General features: G+C 36.6%; 1 protein-coding gene across 2 annotated transcripts in view; it reads left to right on the forward strand.

The window, feature by feature from the left end:
• The window catches only part of RAB28 (RAB28, member RAS oncogene family), a 62,573-nt gene that overhangs the window by 15,672 nt on the left and 28,857 nt on the right, over positions 1–18,044 (forward strand). For both annotated transcript variants that reach the window (XM_053577923.1, XM_053577922.1), the window contains exon 4: positions 2,059–2,188. In XM_053577923.1, the coding sequence (XP_053433898.1) occupies positions 2,059–2,188 (130 nt within the window). The remainder of the gene's footprint in view (positions 1–2,058; positions 2,189–18,044) is intronic.

Genomic DNA, 18,044 nt, shown 5'->3' on the forward strand with positions numbered 1-18,044 from the left:
GATACCTCAGACTCAGAATATTATTATTATTTTTTTAAGACAGATTCTCATTCTGTTACCCAGGCTAGAGTACTGGCATCAGCTACTCACAGCAACCTCAAACTCCTGGGCTCAAGCGATCTTTCTGCCTTGGCCTCCTGAGTAGCTGGGACTATGGGCAGCCACCACAACACCAAGCTAATTTTTCTATTTTTAATAGAGACAGGGTCTGGCTCTTCCTCAGGTTGGTCTCAAACTCCTGAGTTCAAGGGATCTTCTGCCTTGGCCTCCCAAAGTGCTGGGATTACAGACGTCAGCCACCACTCCCGGCCCCTCAGAATATTTTTTATTTGTACTTTCTTTCCCTTATGGCACAGCTGTCACTCTGCCCAGTTATATCTATATGCTACAATCATCCAATGTATTTTTATTTTAAATAATTCTGTGTTGAACGTTATTTCAAAGCATCCTGGGAGTCAGAAACAGATATCTGAGTTAGTAAATGAGCCTGACAAAGAACTTTGCTTAAAGATAATCTTAAATCATATTAAAACAAAAATGTTATGTGCTCGAAGTGATGCATTTAGCAGTTATCTTACTATGTATTTCTGTTACCTGTGCTGTTGAGGTTATTAACATGTGGTATGTCTGTGTGGTAGAAATGTCATGTAACGGCGTCCTAACCAACTTCACACTCAGAAATGGCCACAGGGGAGTATTTAAACCATGAGAATTGGCAAACGTTACAAATAGTCCCACCCTACTCCATGTATTCCAAACCCCAAGCCAGTCAATTAATATTTACCAGCATATCACTGACCATGATTACTGTTTTAATACTTGTCTGGTTTTGCTACAAGACTGTGAGTTCCTTGAGGTTTGGAACTTACATCCTTAGTATCCAGCACGGTGCTTGTAGTATAGTTGACAGACAAATATTTTTATTCATTTAGTCCTTGATTCAAATCCTGCCTATTTGGGTGACCTTGGTTATTTTAACCTGTGTTTATTAGTAAGATGGGAATAATAATGCCAGCCTTTCATGATTATTGTGAGGATTTATGAAAAGACATGGGCATAATAGGTACAAAAAAGCAGTTGATTTTTATTTTTATAACCTAAGAAGTAGACATAACTGCCATTAGGGTCCAGACATACACTGTGTGTGGAGCCTTTGTCAGTTGTGATCACACACTGGACGTGAGTCAGGAATGTGGCACTGTTACTTGTGTGTGTACAGAATAATGGGATAAATTAAAAGGAATATGATATGTAAGAGGCAGGAAGCAACCCCTCTGTTATATTTGGCTTTGCTCAGACTCTTATTACAGTATCATGTCCAGTTTTACATTGCTTATTTTAAAGAGGACGTCAGAAAGCTATATGGAGTGTGTCTTGGGAAGAATCAACTATTATTAAAGGGGCAAAAAATAGGCCCTTTGAGGAAAGCTTTAGGAATTGAGTTTGTTTACTCTAGAAAGGAGATGGTAAAGGAGTTACTTAACTATCTTCAAGTATATGCAGGGTGATTATTAGAAGGATACTTTCAAGTTGTTCTGCAAATGCACAGAGGACTAAAAGAGGAAATCGACGTTTCATTTAAAGAAAATTGTGCTGAACACTGAAATTAACTATCGAGTGATGTCATCGAATCTCCATTTTGGAAAATATTTAAAAAGAGTAGCAGCAGATTGTTATGTATTGAAAAGTTTAAATGTTTGACCTCATGAAAGTGAGAGCCAGCATTGTAGGTCTTGCCGCCTTCTCTACTTTTGTGATGTGATTTTCTTTCATTTACTGTAACTTACTATGCATATTACAGATATCTACTGAGAAACCACTTAGGATTTTGATGAAATTATGTTTTAGCTTGCATTTCATCCTAATTGCTAGATTTATCTTGAATGAAAGCATGCAGTGTTATGTATCTGCTAGTATCTAATTTAAATTGGCATCATACATATGCAAAACACTCCACATTTGTAATTTTATATTCTTATTTGACATATCTGAAGCATTACTCAATCTTTTTTTTTCTAAGTAGCGCCTTACAAATATTCTATAATTCTTTTGTGACAGGGAGTCCTTTTGGTATATGATATTACAAATCATCAAAGCTTTGAGAATTTAGAAGATTGGTATACTGTGGTGAAGAAAGTGAGTGAGGAGTCGGAAACTCAGCCACTGATTGCTTTAGTTGGAAATAAAAGTAAGTTGCTTCTGCTTATTTATGGATAGTAAAATGTATTTGCTATTACAGACTGAATGTCTATGTCCTCCTACCTCCCTGATTCACGAGTTGGAACCTCAGTCCCTAATGTGATGGCCTTTGTGGGGTAGGTAGGGCATGAGAGCCTTCATGAATGGGCTTAGTGCCTTTGTAAGACAGACAGGAGAGAAATAATGCCTCTCTCCGCCTTGTGGCCGTCAGTGAGTCACAAGAGTGCTCTCCTTGGATGCTGAGACTGCCAGCACCTTGGTCTTGAACTTCCCAGTCTCTAAAACCTTGAGAAACAATGTTTTTCAGACCACTGGTCTATGGGCATTTTGTTATAGCAGCTTGAACTGAGAACTCACTAAGACAAATTTGTCTATCTTGTAGATTTTATTTCCGAAAAAAGAAAAAGATTTTCTATTTGGAAATAGAAAATTCCTCAAGGTGTATACAATCTTTTCAATTACTCTTTTGATGCTTGATCTGTCACTACTACTCTGCTGTTTTGGCCAGTTCTTGTAAAGGTAAATTCAGTTCTGAAAGTGTGTGTTTGGCTTACTATGGTCTGAGTAAGCAGCGTGGGCTATTATGGACAGCAGCACAGTTGCATCATGTCTAGGAAGTATTCTGATATGGTCTGATCCCCTACAATTTAGTTGAGGTCCAAAAAACAGAAAACAATTCAAATTATACCAGGGAAAATTTATATACAAAACTATTTCCTGATGATGAGCACTGTTAAGTAAGTACCTACTTATACTACCATTGAGAATTATCTTCTCCAAAGGTCTTTAAAAATATAGTACTTTTTTTCTGTTTACAAACAGTGCTTCCTATCAGACCAAGCCTGGATTTCTGCATTATGTGTTTTTGCACACTGAGATGAGTTTTTAATAAATCCAATCCTTAATTTAAAACCATTATAAAACAGGTAGAAATGTTTCTCTGAGGAGTTAAAAATATAGACATCATGTTCTCTAGAAAATAGTACTATAATAGCACAAAATGGCATGGCTTGGGTAGAAATTCTGGTTTGCTTTTTGTAAAGCTTTAGTTAAATTTTGCTCATCTGTTTTATACATAATTCTTTTTAATTGAGTGAATCAGATGAGTTTCAATTCACTGAAAATCCTTCTTTGGCTCGTAGCTCAGTGAGGAGGGAGAGAAGAGGGGGAGGGCTTGGGATTTATCTTCAGTTCGTTTAGGTTATATTTTAACCACTATTTGGGACAAAGGTACAGTGGTGCATAATTATGTACATCTTGCCATCCTATGAGACATCCACTATTGTCACCATCAAGGATAGGATCAGACTGATGGGCTGTTGGGCTGGGCTAGGGTTGTCAGGCTTCAGTTTTAAAAACAACTATTCATATAAGTTGTCTGAATTTATGCATGAAATTAATACAGTGTATGTTTGAAATATAATAGACCGAAGTCAAGAGCTTTTTTACTTTTGAGCTATAACCTCTTTCTTGTATGTATTTGTAATATCCACTTTCAGGGTGAGATCATATGACAGCACGCAGTCACACAGAATGGTCTGTGTAAAACCAAGAGGTTATAGGTGGATATTTTCCTGGATATTATCACTGCATAATCTGTGACTGGCCCAATTTCATGTTGTCACGTAATCAGAGATCCTTCTGCAGTTAAGCCTATTAGGGCTTTAACTCTGAGTCTCTTGAGTATTTAATGATTTTTGTTTTCAAATTGATACTATATTAATATAGCATAGTAGTATGTCTCATTTTTTTAGAGTGATATAATTATATTAAAAAAACAATAAAATTTACAAAGACTTTTCATATTCGTTAAGGGCAAAGCAGCAGACACATTGAAAGACGTCTGAAATAGGGTTCCTATGTTCATTATCTGAATGGAGTCATCTGCCTAAATGTGCTTTTTATTCATCGTTGTATCCTATTCTTTGCAACTTAAATAGAAGGCATATGTTGGAAAGAAATGTGTATGAGCTGTGAAGATATTGGCAGCAGTAGCCAGCTTTCAGTCGAAGTTTAGCAAGAGAGAGAGGGACATGTTCTTAGAAAGAGTATGTATGAGAATTTATTCCATACTAAGAGCTTATAATTAACAAGCTGTAAGACCATTTGCTTTTTATTAAAATATGGTAAACTCTCAGAAGTTTGGGTTAAGGATAGAGGGTAGTCTGATGGAAAGATGAATTATGGGCTTATTTTTATTAAAAAATAAGTTTTATTATGTTTAAATATATAGAGTATTTAGAGAAGGTTAATAAATGGCCAGTAGAAGAACGGACTTGCTCTAATGAAGTGTAAAGAATAGTAATCAGTACATTAATTATTTTAATATAGAATTTAAAAAAGTTTACAATTATTAAAACCAATTAATTATATATTTTATTCAGAAAGGCTATCAGCTGCTAATTAGTGCTATTCTTTGTACTATTTAAGATGTCAAATGAAGTATTAAATAGTGGTTAGGGTCATAGGGCTTTGGTTTTAGATTTTTGCTTACCATCCCATTTCTTTACTTAACAACAGTATGACATCAGACCAGTTACTTTACATCTTTAATCTTCACTTTCCCTCATATGAAAATGAGGGTAATAATTTCTGTCTGATAAAGTTGGTTTAAAGATTAAAAAGTATATTGGATGAAAAGAACTGAGCATGTGGTCTTCTACATAGTAAGTCTTTATAACTGTAAGTTACTATTTTAATCATAATAGCCTTTTAAAAGTACTAAGCATAGATACTTTCAACTTAATGGTCACAAATTATAAATAGAGCTGAAATAGATGTTTTATGAAACTTGTAGAAGAAATGTTTCTTAGCACCTTTCCTGTCCCCTCTGACTCCCTGTTTCTCTGACTGTGTCAGGTTGATCGATCTCTATGCTGTGCTGGGCAGGCCTGCGTGCTCAGCTCCATCAATCTGCTTTATGCTGCTATAAAGGAATACCTGAGCCTGGGGGTTTAGGAGAAAAGAAGTTTATTTGCTCATGGTTCTGCAGACCGTAGAAGAGGGGGCCAGCATTTGCTTCTGCTGAGGGCTCTAGGGAACTGCAGAAGGCAAAGGGGTGTGTCGCGTAGCAAGAGACGGCACGGCAGGAAGGAGATGCTAGTCTCTCCAGACAGCCAGCTCGCAGCCGAGAACTCACTCATTACCTTGCGGAGGGCACCAAACTCCAAATTGGACATCAGATTCAACATGAGATTTGGATGGGACGATATCCAAACTGTGTCAATGTATTAAGCTAATCATTGTTAATTTGTTCATAGGTTGAGTCAAAGAGAATCCTAAGGAACGATTAGGAGCTGCCAACCTAGGTCTTAACTTTGTTCTTTTTCTCAGGTGTTTTTAAATTCTCTAAAAATCTGACTGCCTTTCATTTGCTCTGGTTGTTGAGATTAATCAGTACAGTTATGGATGTCAGCAATAAGTCTGACTAAAAAGGCCTGGCATTTGTCCCCCCCAAGAAAGGACCGAGGCAACGAACAGACAGCCAGAGTGTTGAGAGTGTTGAAGGGAGAGTGCTGGAGCACAGCCGGGCGGAGAGGCTCGGTTGGTCTGTGGTAGCACAGCAGGGCTGGATGGAGGCAGCTGGGTTCTGTAGCCTCTTCTCCTCCGGATCAAAGTGGCTCAGAGAAAGGAGGAAAGACAAGGAGAAGAACCCTGGCAGAGCAGGTAGGCAAGAAATAGGACTCAAGGGCCTCGGCAGTAGAAAGGAGCATGTGAGCTGTTCCTGTTTGCAGATGCCATGCTCATAGAAAAACCTAAAGACTCGACCCAAAAACTTTGAACTGATAAATGAATTAAGTAAATTTGTGGGACACAAAATCAACATAGAAAAATCAGTAGAAAAAACCATAGAAAAATTCTACATGAGCAATGAATTTGCTAACAAAGAAATCAGGAAGGTAATCTTACTTAGAACAGCTACCAAAAAACAAAAAGAATACCTAGGAATATATGTAACCAAATGTAACCAAGGAAGTAAAAGACCTCTATAAGAAAGTCTACAAAACACCCTTGAAAGAAATTTAGGAGGATATGAACAAATAGAAAGACATAACCTTGTTCATGGATTAGAAGAATTAGTATGGTTAAAATGATCTTACAACCCAAAGCAGTCTGCAGATTGAATTAATCCCTATCAGTATACCAATGACATTCTTCACAGAAATAGAAAAAAAATCTTAAAATTTGTGTGGCACCATAAAATAGTCCCCATATGGTCCATGCAGTCTTGTAAGCAGAATAAAGCTGGTATGGTCTACCTCAAAGTATGGTAGAACCTCCACAGTTGACTACTTCCTTAAGTTGACCTAATTTTCATACATACACATGCATTTATCAGTACAATAGGCCCTTATGTTGACCTCTGTGTATGAACTAGTTTGTTACAGTGCCTGGGGTGGTCAGCTCACATAGATTCTACTATATGCTATGAAGTTGCATTAACCAAAACAGCATGGTGCTGGCGTAAACATGGGCACATGACCAATAGAGCAGAATAGAAACCTCAGAAGTAAATCAATTCACCTACAGCCAACTGGTTTTTGACAGAGGTGTCAAAGAACACTCATTGGGAAAAGGACAGTCTCTAATAAATCATGCTGGAAAAACTGGATATTCTTATGCAGAAGAATTAAACTAGGCCCCCGTCTCTCCCCCTATACAAAAATCAACTCAAAATGGATCAAAAACCTAAATGTAAGACCTAAAACTATGAAACTAGTAGAAGGAAACATAGGGGAAATGCTTTAGGACATTAGCCTGGGAAAGTATTTTATGAATAAGAAAGACCTCAAGAATACAGGCATCAAAAGCCAAAAGTAAACAAATAGGATTAAATCAAACTATAAAAATTCTGCATTGCAAAAGAAGAAATCAATAGAATGAAAAGGTAACCTACAGAAGAGGAGAAGATATTTGCAAATCATTCATTTTGCGGGGGATTAGTATCCAGAAATACAAGGAACTCAAACATCTCAATAGCAAAAAGTCGATCTGATTATTAAATAGGCAAATGTTTCTCAAAAGAAGACATACAAAAGCTTGACAAACACATGAAGAGTGCTCGCCATCACTAGTAGACAGAGCAAGACCTCAGTGAGAGTGAGGTACTTGTCATCTCCCTTCAGTTTAGGATCATCAGAAAGAAAAAGCGTAACAAATGCTGGGAGGACGTGGGCAGTCCTGGACTCTGATGCACTCTTGCCAGGAATGTACAGCCACTGTAGAGAACTTAAAAACTGCAAATTGAAATACTGTATGATCCAGAAATTCCACTGGTGAGCTTTTATCTAAAGGAAAGGAAATCAGTATATTGAAGAGGCAGAACTATTTACAGTAGTCAAGATGTGGAATCAACTTAACTGTCCAATAACTGGTGATTGGATAAAGCAGATGTGGTATATGTACATCATGGAATACTCTTCAGCCGTAAAAGGAACGAAATCCTGTCATTGACAGCAGCGTGGATAGAACTGGCAGATGTTTTGTGAACTGAAATAAGCCAGGAGCAGACAGTTAAATAACACACGTTCTCACTCATATGTGGAAGGTAAAAAAGTTGATCTCAAAGAAGTAAAAGGTAAAACAAAGGCTAGAAGAGGCTGGGAAGGGAGGAAGGGGGAGAGAGGATGCAGAATTACCGCTAAGCAGGAGGACTGCATCTGGAGTTTTATCCCACTGAAGGGTGACTGTAGGGAATATTACATAGTTCAGATATTGGATGTTACCAACAATAAGAGATGCTAAGTGTTTGGGGCGACAGATAAGGTAATTACCCTGATCTGATTACATTATATGTATCAAAACATCATTGTGTACCCCATTAATTTGTACAATTATATTTCAATTAAAAAATTAGAAAAAATAGAGTTATGGTCAAATCTTGAAAAAAAGCTATGCTTTTACTTTCGTGAGGTAAAAAATTTCTCGTAGGTAAATTCCAGAATGGGAGAGGCTAAGTCATCTGTTTAATCTGTGCATATTTCAGAGGTTTGGCTGAGTTTATGATCTCTGCGGCCCCATGTGGAGTAAGGTGCCTGTAAGGGCACAGATCAGCCACACGAGCACCTGAAAACAGTCACGGAAGTAAGGCTACTTCTGCGGGGCAGGGAGCCCAGTCTAGGGGGCCCAATACCTGGTTTCCTGGCTGTGAAGATCTTGGTCTTCCAACTTGGGGGCACTAGATCAGAGCCTGTGCTGCAGAGCCGTGGTGTTTTGGTTCCTGTCCACCTGAGGGCTCCTCATGGGTAGACCTGCCCTGGCCTAGCATATACCTTCGCTGCTCCTGGTAGCCACTCTAGTAGCTTCCTAAGTGGCCTTCTTGCTTAGCTTTGTTCTCCCATAATCCAGTTCCCAAATGGCAAATCGTATTGTATGCTTCTTCTGCCTAAAACCCTTTGGCAGCTTTTATTATACATAAAATAAAATCCAAACTTCTTACTGAGTTTGCCAAGGTCTAGGCTCTCACCGCTCAGACCTCATCTTCTACACGTTTCCTTGCCCATTGTAAGTGCAAAGGACATTTATCTTTTATTCTGTTCCTAAAACATCCCAAGTTCATTTGTTCTCACAGTTTCTTTTGCTTGAAATGCTTTTGTTTCTTCACTAAAATCTAAGCTCTGTGAAAACTAAGCTCTGTTAAAATAGTGCTTGAATGAGTACTGAATGAATGGATAAAAGCCTTTTCATGAAGACTGTTGAAATTAGAAGTGTTTATGACCCTAGATGTGTTATTCAGGGAAAATGATTCTCTTAATGAGGAAAAATACATATATAGACATAGGGAGTCCATCAGGTGGCCTTCAGTGCTCACTGTTCTGCTCAGTTCTGCCCTGCTGCGTAATGTCAGTGAGTTTCTTAGAAAACACATCATGCTTGTATTATACTAGAGCAGGTACAAAATAACATGTCAGAGATTAATGTCATGATTTTAGGTTAAATAAAGGTAAAAGTTTTAGGAATTTTGCTCCTTCTTCCTAACTTGTGACTTTTACATTATATTGGAAACCTACAGTGTTTGACTTTTATTGACAAGGTTTTTATTTTTGTGTTTAATTTTACACTTGATCTTGGTCAAAAGGTCAAGAAGTGACTTTTGTGTTTAATTAAAAAAATTATATTCTACACTGAAGTAGTTTTAATTTTTCAGTGTTTCAGGAAAAGGTATAATTGAAGTGAAAATTAGGGATTTTTTTTAAAGATTAATTTTAAATTCCATCCGTATTTTATAAACACATGGCATTTTAATTTGTCATTTTGTTATTTTCTATCTTTAATCTGTTATGCTTTCCTACCATCTGATCCATCAGCTAGTTTCTCTCCTGACCAGCTAACATTCTCAGTTGGATGGATTGTAAACAGAGTTAACAGGGGTTGCATAGAAGCTGCCCTCCCCATGATTTATTGCTTCTTAGTTAGTGGAGGGTGGCGGTTATCAGTAACTTGTACTGGAGGTAGGAATTATTACACTCCAGTATGGAGTGGATGGATGAGTGATTTCTACTCTTAAAGATATTAACCAGATCCTTTCGCAAATAAAGACTAATAACTCAGATTTTTAAACAATCTTCATGACAGATGAGGGCATACAGATGAGGGCATCAACACTAATTAACAATGCCAAGTGTATATTCTTCCTAACAGTGATGGAGTGTTCCTGGAGTACTATCTCTGCCCGGGAAGTGATGTTTTACCTTGGGAGGTTTAAAGGTCACATTTTAATGTACCCTGTGAGTTGTATTCCCTGAACTCAGTGGAAATGTATTAGTAAAACAAGTAAACTTCAAGTTGAAAATTTTACTGATGCTCTCCATAAAAGTATCACAAGGCTTTTTAAAAGACTGTTGTTTTTTCCTCAGTAATAGAGAAATACAAGAAATGGTTATACATCCAGTTTTAAAAACTTCATTGGAATTTACATGAAAGTACTTGCCTATACGGTGCCTCTCTGAGTCTTTAAAAATCCTTATTTTGTCTGTAGAGAAGAAGACTTGTGAAACTATTAAATAAATAACATTTTTATTCTTACTTTGAAGAATTCATATCAACTTGCATAAAATTTATCACCTACAATTATTAAACCAAAGTGAACAAGTCATTGTTACCAATTGTTCTAAGAGAGCTTATAATTTATAAAGGATAAACAAAAACTCTTCTGAGGATTTGAAAAGTTCATTCTGTTTACACATTTTAAACTAAAACATTTCTCTTCATCTTCCATTTCTTTTACTACTTTGCTTTTTTTTTTGTTATCCAAGTGTCTTGTGCAGATGGACAATTTCTGTTTCTGTTTCTTCTTTTATTCTTTTATTTCTGTTTCAGTTTCTTCTTTTTCTTTTCTTTGTATGTGTAAATTTTTCGGGTGAGCACTTACTTACTGGAAGATGCTGAGAGTTTTTCCGTATACTAGGTGAGAAAGTATTTTAACACACACACATAAAGCCGTTCTTATGTGATACTTCACACTTCTGCTGTACTGTTAGGACATGTGAGCATTTCGGGGTTAATTATTTGAGTAGATTCTCCAAATCAGATGCATCAGCTTGCCCTCAAGGTGGTGTCACTGACAACTGGTGGGGAAGAAAATATCAAATGGGCACTCTTTCATAATGTTAATTAAAAACTGATTTTCAGCTGACCCTGTTGCAGTGACATTATTTTGGTTATTTTGTTATTACATAGCTACTTTCTCTGCCTACCGCACACCATTTTGACAGCACTATAATTTGTGTAGCCCAAGAAGTACTATGGTCTTTGTGGTTTTGTTTTTGGTCCTAACAGTCTGTTTAGATGTTTTCCATCCATCTTTGTCACGATAGAGAAGGGTTATTAAATGCTAGAATGCTTTAGGAAAGATAATCTATCTTATTTTCGTTTCTTTTATGATGAATCTCTGATTTTAAATTTTAGAAGAAATTAATTATTAAATACCAAATTAATATTAATATTAAATAAAAGAATATAGAATTATAAAAACAGATTTTTTGCGAGAAGGGAATACAGAAATTTTCATTAATATGTACAGTTTAAGCCTCTTTAGTAATGTATGTTAAGTGATATTTGCAGTGAAGTCTGTATAATTTAAAGGCACATTAGATCTCAGAACTCCTGAGATTTCTGGTGTTGTCATTTTATCTAGCTGTGCAAGCGTGGGGAGTTCACATAACCATCCCCATGTATGAAATGAGGGGACTGTACAAGGTGATACCCCAGCACCTTCCACTCCTAAAATTTGATGACTGTAAAGGTTCTTTGTTTAGCTTCATTGAACATATGTATTGCCACTTTGTAAAAGATTTTATTTTTTACTTCATTTGTATTTGAAACCCTTTTTATTTTTGTAGATTTGTTTTCTATGGCACATGTATCATTCAATTGTTTGATTACTACATATTTAAAATCCTGCTTAAATACAGTACATAGATATGTATACATGATAATATGTAGCTATCATTTAATAATAATAAGTCTTGATTTATTGAACTTTTGCTATTTGCCAGGCACACTCTAAAAACATGACCAACTTTGGGCTCTTTTTGGAAGCTCCAGAAATAGCTCCAATCTCTTTTTGCTCCCCCCCCACCCCCCCCCCCGACTTTCGTCCTGCGAAGGTCAAGTCTCCCTTTCCTTTCTGTCGGAAGAACACCAGTCATTGGATTTAAATCCAGAGTAGTCATATCTTGAGATCTTTAGCTTAATTATATCTCAGCAGGTATTTTATTTGTTGTTTTACTTTCTTATTCCTTTCTCAATCGTTCATTCATTCCACAAATATTCATCGAGCACATACTAGTCTGGGTGTTAGGGATACAGAAGTGTACAAACAAAAACACTGCCTTGATCCAGCTGTGTTCCAGTGGGGAAGACAGGCACTTTGTCGTGTTATGTTTTACTTTATGGTGATAAGTACTGTAGAGATAGCTAAGCCTGAAAAGGGAGAAAAAGAAAGTTTTGGAGGAGGGCATTAAGATTTTATATGTGGTAGTCAGGGAAATCCTGAGAATGTGACCTTTGACCGAGGAGGCGAAGGAAGGGCGAGAGAGAGCAGTATCCCAGCTGACGGGAACAGTAGGTGCAAGGCCTTGAGGTGTTCGTTCGCTCCCTCCCCCATTCCGCATAAACTATAGAGGGTGTGTTTTCAGTGAAGGGAACCCTATGGGAGAAGGATCAGGGAAGAGGACAAATCAAGATAGGCTTTGTAGCCTTTATAAGGGCTTTGAATGAGATAGAAAGGCCCTGAGGGTTTTGAGCCTGGAGGGTGATTTAACTTGTATTTGGAAAGGATCACTGCAGCTTTTGTCTTGAGAGGGAACCACAGTGGATAATAGTGGAGGGAGCCAGACCAGAGAGCAGCTTTCAGTCCAGTCCAGGTGAGAAGTGGCGGTGCTGTGGACCAGGTGACGGCCGTGGAAATAGTGAGGAGTGGTTGGCTTCTGGATGTGTTTTGAAGGTAGAGCGGATAGATTTTCTCAAAGATTGATTTGGAATAGAGGAGAAAATGAGCAAGAGAATACCAACATTTTTGGCCTGTACATGTGGAAGGCTAAAGTTCCATTTACAGAGGTAGGGAAGATTGCAGGCACAGAAAGACAAATACTTCATGATATAACTTATGTGTGGAATCTGAAAGAAGCTGAGCTCCTGGAAACAGAGTGGAGAGTAGTGGTTCTGGGAGGAAGGAGGGAATGCGGAGGTGCTGCTCAGAGGGTGCTGAGTCTCCCTGGGATGGGTGAATAAGGGCTGGGGTCTGTGGTACAGCACAGTGGCATACTTGGACACTGCTGAGAGAGTAGATCTTCAATGTGTTACCCACAAAACCTGAGTCTGTAATTTACTTGATTTAATCACCTACAGTTATACATATTGGAAACATGTTGTACACAAAAAATATGTACAGTTTTTGTCAGCCATACCTTTATAAAGCTGGGGAAAAATAATAAGAGCCTTACTTAGTTTTATGACTTTACCATGTAAGATCATGTAAAAAGCATTTTATATTAGAGACATAGTTGTTTTGATAACTAAAACCTTAGCCCTAATTAATCTCTTAGTTTCATTCATAATTTTCAAATTTAGAAAGATGAGAAATTGTATTTTTCTTTAAGACTATTTATCTTCCCATTTTAATAAAGAGAGACGGTGTGAGTAGTATGGTTTAGGGCCCAGACTTTTAACTAAGACCACTTAGATTCTGATATGGGTTCAGCTTATTGTCTGTGACTATGGAAAGGTACTCACCCTTTTGTTTCTCAGTTTTCTCATCTATAAAGTGGGACTAACAATAGCACCTCGCTCCTAAGGGAGTTGTAAGAATTAAATACCATGTATATAAAGCTGCTAGAGTTGTGCCTGTTACAAAGTAGGGCTATCTATATGTGTTTTGCCTGTTCTAGCTTCAAATACTGTCTTCTACTTATGGGTAATGGGTAATGTTAAATGTATACATTTTTCTAATGTTAAAGATTTAAAAATCAAAGACTCTAAAATTTTTTTTAAATTAAATCATAGCTGTGTACATTAATGCAGTCATGGGGTACAATGTGCTGGTTTTATGTATCATTTGAAATATTTTCATCACACTGGTTAACATAGCCTTCATGGCATTTTCTTTGTTATTGTGTTAAGACATTTATATTCTACATTTAGTAAGTTTCACATGCAACCTTGTAAGATGCACTGTAGGTGTGGTCCCACCAATTACCCTCCCTCCACCCATCTTCCCCCCTCCCCCTCCCCTCCCTTTCCCCTTTTCCCATATTCTTGGGCTATAATTGGGTTATAGCTTTCATATGAGGGTTTCATAGTAGGGCTGAGTACATTGGATACTTTTTCTTCCATTCTTAAGATACTTTGCTAAGAAGAATATGTTCCAGCTCCATTCATGTAAACATGAAAGAGGTAAAGTCTTCATCTTTCTTTAAGGCTGCATAATATTCCAGGGTATACATGTACCACAATTTATTAATCCATTTGTGGGTCGATGGGCACTTGGGCTTCTTCCATGACTTAGCAATTATGAATTGGGCTGCAATAAACATTCTGGTACAAATAATCTTTGTTAAAGTGTGATTTTTGGTCTTCTGGGTATATACCTAGTAGAGGAATTGTAGGATCGAATGGCAGGTCTATTTTTAGTTCTCAAAGTGTTCTCCAAACATCTTTCCAAAAGGAACATATTAGTTTGCATTCCTACCAGCAGTATAGAAGTGTCCCCTTTTCTCCACATCCATTCCAAAAATTTTGTGAAATGTATATTGTATGAAATACATTAAAAAGGTTAAAATTTTGATTATCATTAGTGGCTAGAAGCTAACCCACCATTTAACTTAGAGCTTAGAAGTACTTTTTTTCTGAAAATTTGTTTAAATTCAGTTGGTGGAGGTGATATAATTTTGATATCTAATCTGAATGGTGAATGGTGGTGTACTGTTGCCATGAATTTTTATCTGAAGTTTATTTTGCTATGTAGACATGCGTCTAATAAATAAAAAAGATGCTGCATAAACCATCGTTTGAGTTTGAATGTGCTTCTGTTTTGGTTGAGGTATAAATGTTATTTCTGGCTGTGTCCTTCACATTAGGTCTTCTTACAACAAATGGAAAGTCCTTAATGGCACCTAAGGGAATAGTTAATCCACAGTGGACATATGGTGGACAAAGCTGAGTCTAGTAATGAAATAAAATTATAAATGGTAAACATATGAATGCCTGCAAAGTCTGGAAGCTATGAAAGATAGAGCATTATAGATGAGTGAATTTTGTGTACAGTGTAATTCTTTTTCTGGTGTGTTTGTATTATATACATATAACTTAGATTAACAATGTGCTCCCAAGTGATGTGTAAAGCATATTTGTCTTTTTTAGTGTTCATTAAGCTTTGCCATGTGTCTTTGATGTCAACAATAGGGGCTAATGTCAAATTTTTGAAAGTTACTGTTCTTTTGTTTAGGGGCAGTTAATTAGCATTAACCCAGAACAGCTCTTGGGCTTTATGGATTTGAACATTATATGTCGTTGCACTGCTCCAGCAAAAGGTTAAGTATTAATGGAAAATGGTCACAGCCCTTTTACTTAAAGAAAACATGTTACTTGTAAGTTTTTGTTTGATTTTACTTTTACAGTTACATTGAATGTCTTCATTCATTTAGCCGTCCATAAAGCAAATATTGTCACACAGGCAATGGATAACAAGTCTTTTTAGGACTTCTTGTGTGGTAAGTCACAGATCATTAACTGCAAGGAACCACCTGACTTTAGGGAAGCCTGGAAGCATCATTATAGTGAAAATAGCTTTTATTTAGGTATCACTGAAGCACGCTGATTTATAGAAATGTCACCAATAGCTACTGTGAAAATACATTCTCATTATCATTTAGGCAGTGGCAGGAAAGAAATTAACTATAGACTATAACAGAGATATTGCTAATAATGGAAAAAATAAGAGTAAATGTTATCATGGTCTGCATTTTATGGAATAATTACTTTTAAGGAATTTATTAGATGATTAATTAGGCTAACTGAGGTGATTCTTTAGTATGCTTTTAACTCTGTATATGATTCTGTATATGTATTAAGTAGAGGCATATTCTGAATTCTCCCTAATTTGAAATTAAGCAAAAAGGTAGTAGCAAATTTTATGTAACTATTTAACATAGTTAATGTGTAAAGTACAAAGTTCTCTCTGTAAGTGTAAGGCTGGCTGCTTCCTAGGATGAATCCTGCCTTCAGAAAACTTACTAAAGTCTTTTTTTTTTTTTTTAAAGTCTTGTTTTGTATATTTGTTTTATTTCTACAATAAAACTTTACAAAAGAAAGAATATCTAATTTAGTAGTGTTGTATCATAGGCAGGAAAAAATTGTCAGCTAAAGATTAGGAAGAATGTGAAACTCAGAGTCGGTCTTTGCAGAATTAGGCGGCTTTGGATACATAACATGGAAGGACTGAACTTTTGGCAAAATGTTAAATATTAAAATAAGGCCTAATTAGAGAGAGGTAGACAGAAATCTTGAATCCTTTTAAAATATTTGATCTATTAAGTAGAATCTCTGCCAGGTATTTAATATTTTTTGATAGCTCTAATGTAGGCTGTTAGTATTTTTTATTTCATTTTGTTTTTAAAATATTTTTATTTTATTTGGGTTTTATTATTTAACTATACCATAGTAAGAATTTGAAAATAGTACTTGAGCATACTGGTACAGTTTTTGTTCTGTTTTTCGGTAGTATTTAGGTAGATAGCTTGCTGTTCCTTTTGGGTCAATACTGTGCTGTTTCTATACAATGATGATATGATGTTCCCTTTCCTAACGCAGCTGCTATCAGGTGGTCTCTCTTTGTGAAACTTAGGAATTGGAGTCTCAGAGAGTAACTTGCCTGTTGTTAAACAGCCAGTAGGAGACAGAGTTAAGATTTGAATCCAGGTCTGTTATTTATCCAAAGCTTTTTCACTTCTTTCCATCTCATTTACAGGCAAGTATGAAACCCATACAAGGATGTTCTCTCCATCTGGAATTGAATGTCAGCTCTTTTGCAATTAAAACACACACACACACACACACACACACACACACACTCACACACTCTCTATAACACAAAAAGGACGAGCTTGTTACCTCCTATGGAGAAGTGAGCTGGGAATTTGATCAGTGTTGTGTTGAATCTGTAGATCATTTGAGGAGTATACATATTGCCATTTTAACAATATTGTCTAGCAGTCCATGAACATGGGAAGTCTTTCTACTTAAAGTATAGTTTTCAGTCTTCAAAGTATAAAATACACATTCTTTTGTTAAATTTATTCCTAAGTAATTTTTTTTTACAACAATCCTTGCAACAATATAATTTCCATTACAGTATTTTGTAAGTGAAAATGTTTTCTTAATTCATTTCCGGCTGCTTGTTGACAGTGTATAGAATCAATATGAATTTTGTGTATGGACTTTGTACTCTGTAACCTCACTGGCACTAGTTTATTAGCTTATTAGCTAGTTTATAAACTAAAAACTAACTGGTTTATTAGTTTTTATCTTTTTTGGTGTATTCTATAAGGTTTCCATATATAAGATTAAAGTGTTAAGATTTTTGGCCAATTGCATCTATTGAGATAATTTTTTTTCTTTATTTCAGTTTGATTGTGATGTGTGTACATACAGATCTCTTTAAGTTTTATCCTATTTAGACTTTGCTGAACTTCCTGTATTTGGGGATCAATATTTCCCATCTCAGGGCGGTGACTGTGGCTCAAGGAATAGGGCGCTGGCCCCATATACCAGGGGTGGCAGGTTCAAGCCCAGCCCCGGCCAAAACTGCAAAAAAATATATATATATATATTTTCCAGCTCATTGGGAAGTTTTTGGCCATTATCCTCTTTAATAGTCTTTCTACCTTTTTCTTTTCTTTCCTCTCCTGGAGAGGAATACTTAGTTGTATCCCACAGTTCCCTAAGGCTTTGTTAATTTAATTTTTTTTCTTTCTGTTCCTCAAACTGGATAATCAATTGATCTATCTTCCAATCCATTGATTATCTTATCTATTTAAATCACTGTTGTGCTCCTCTAGTGAATTTCTCATTTAAAAAGTGCCTGGTAACTAATTCTGTGATTTTTGTTATTTTCTGACCCGTCTCTCTGACTTTCCCCTGTGTTTGCTGCTCATTTACTCTGTGGCACCCGTACGCCTCCTCTGTCGGCTGTGGATTCCTCACGTTCTTGATGCTGGGTTGTCTTCTCTCCGTGCCCTTGACAGGCACTTGCACTTTTTGACATCTGTTCTGCAAGGCTTGTTCCCCTGCTTGGCTGGAGGCCTGTACTCTAGGCGAGGTTAGCCCCATTCCCACTGAGTGAGCTG

This window comes from Nycticebus coucang, chromosome 23 (genome assembly GCF_027406575.1).
Source record: "Nycticebus coucang isolate mNycCou1 chromosome 23, mNycCou1.pri, whole genome shotgun sequence".
In the NCBI taxonomy this organism is placed as follows: Eukaryota; Metazoa; Chordata; class Mammalia; order Primates; family Lorisidae; genus Nycticebus; species Nycticebus coucang.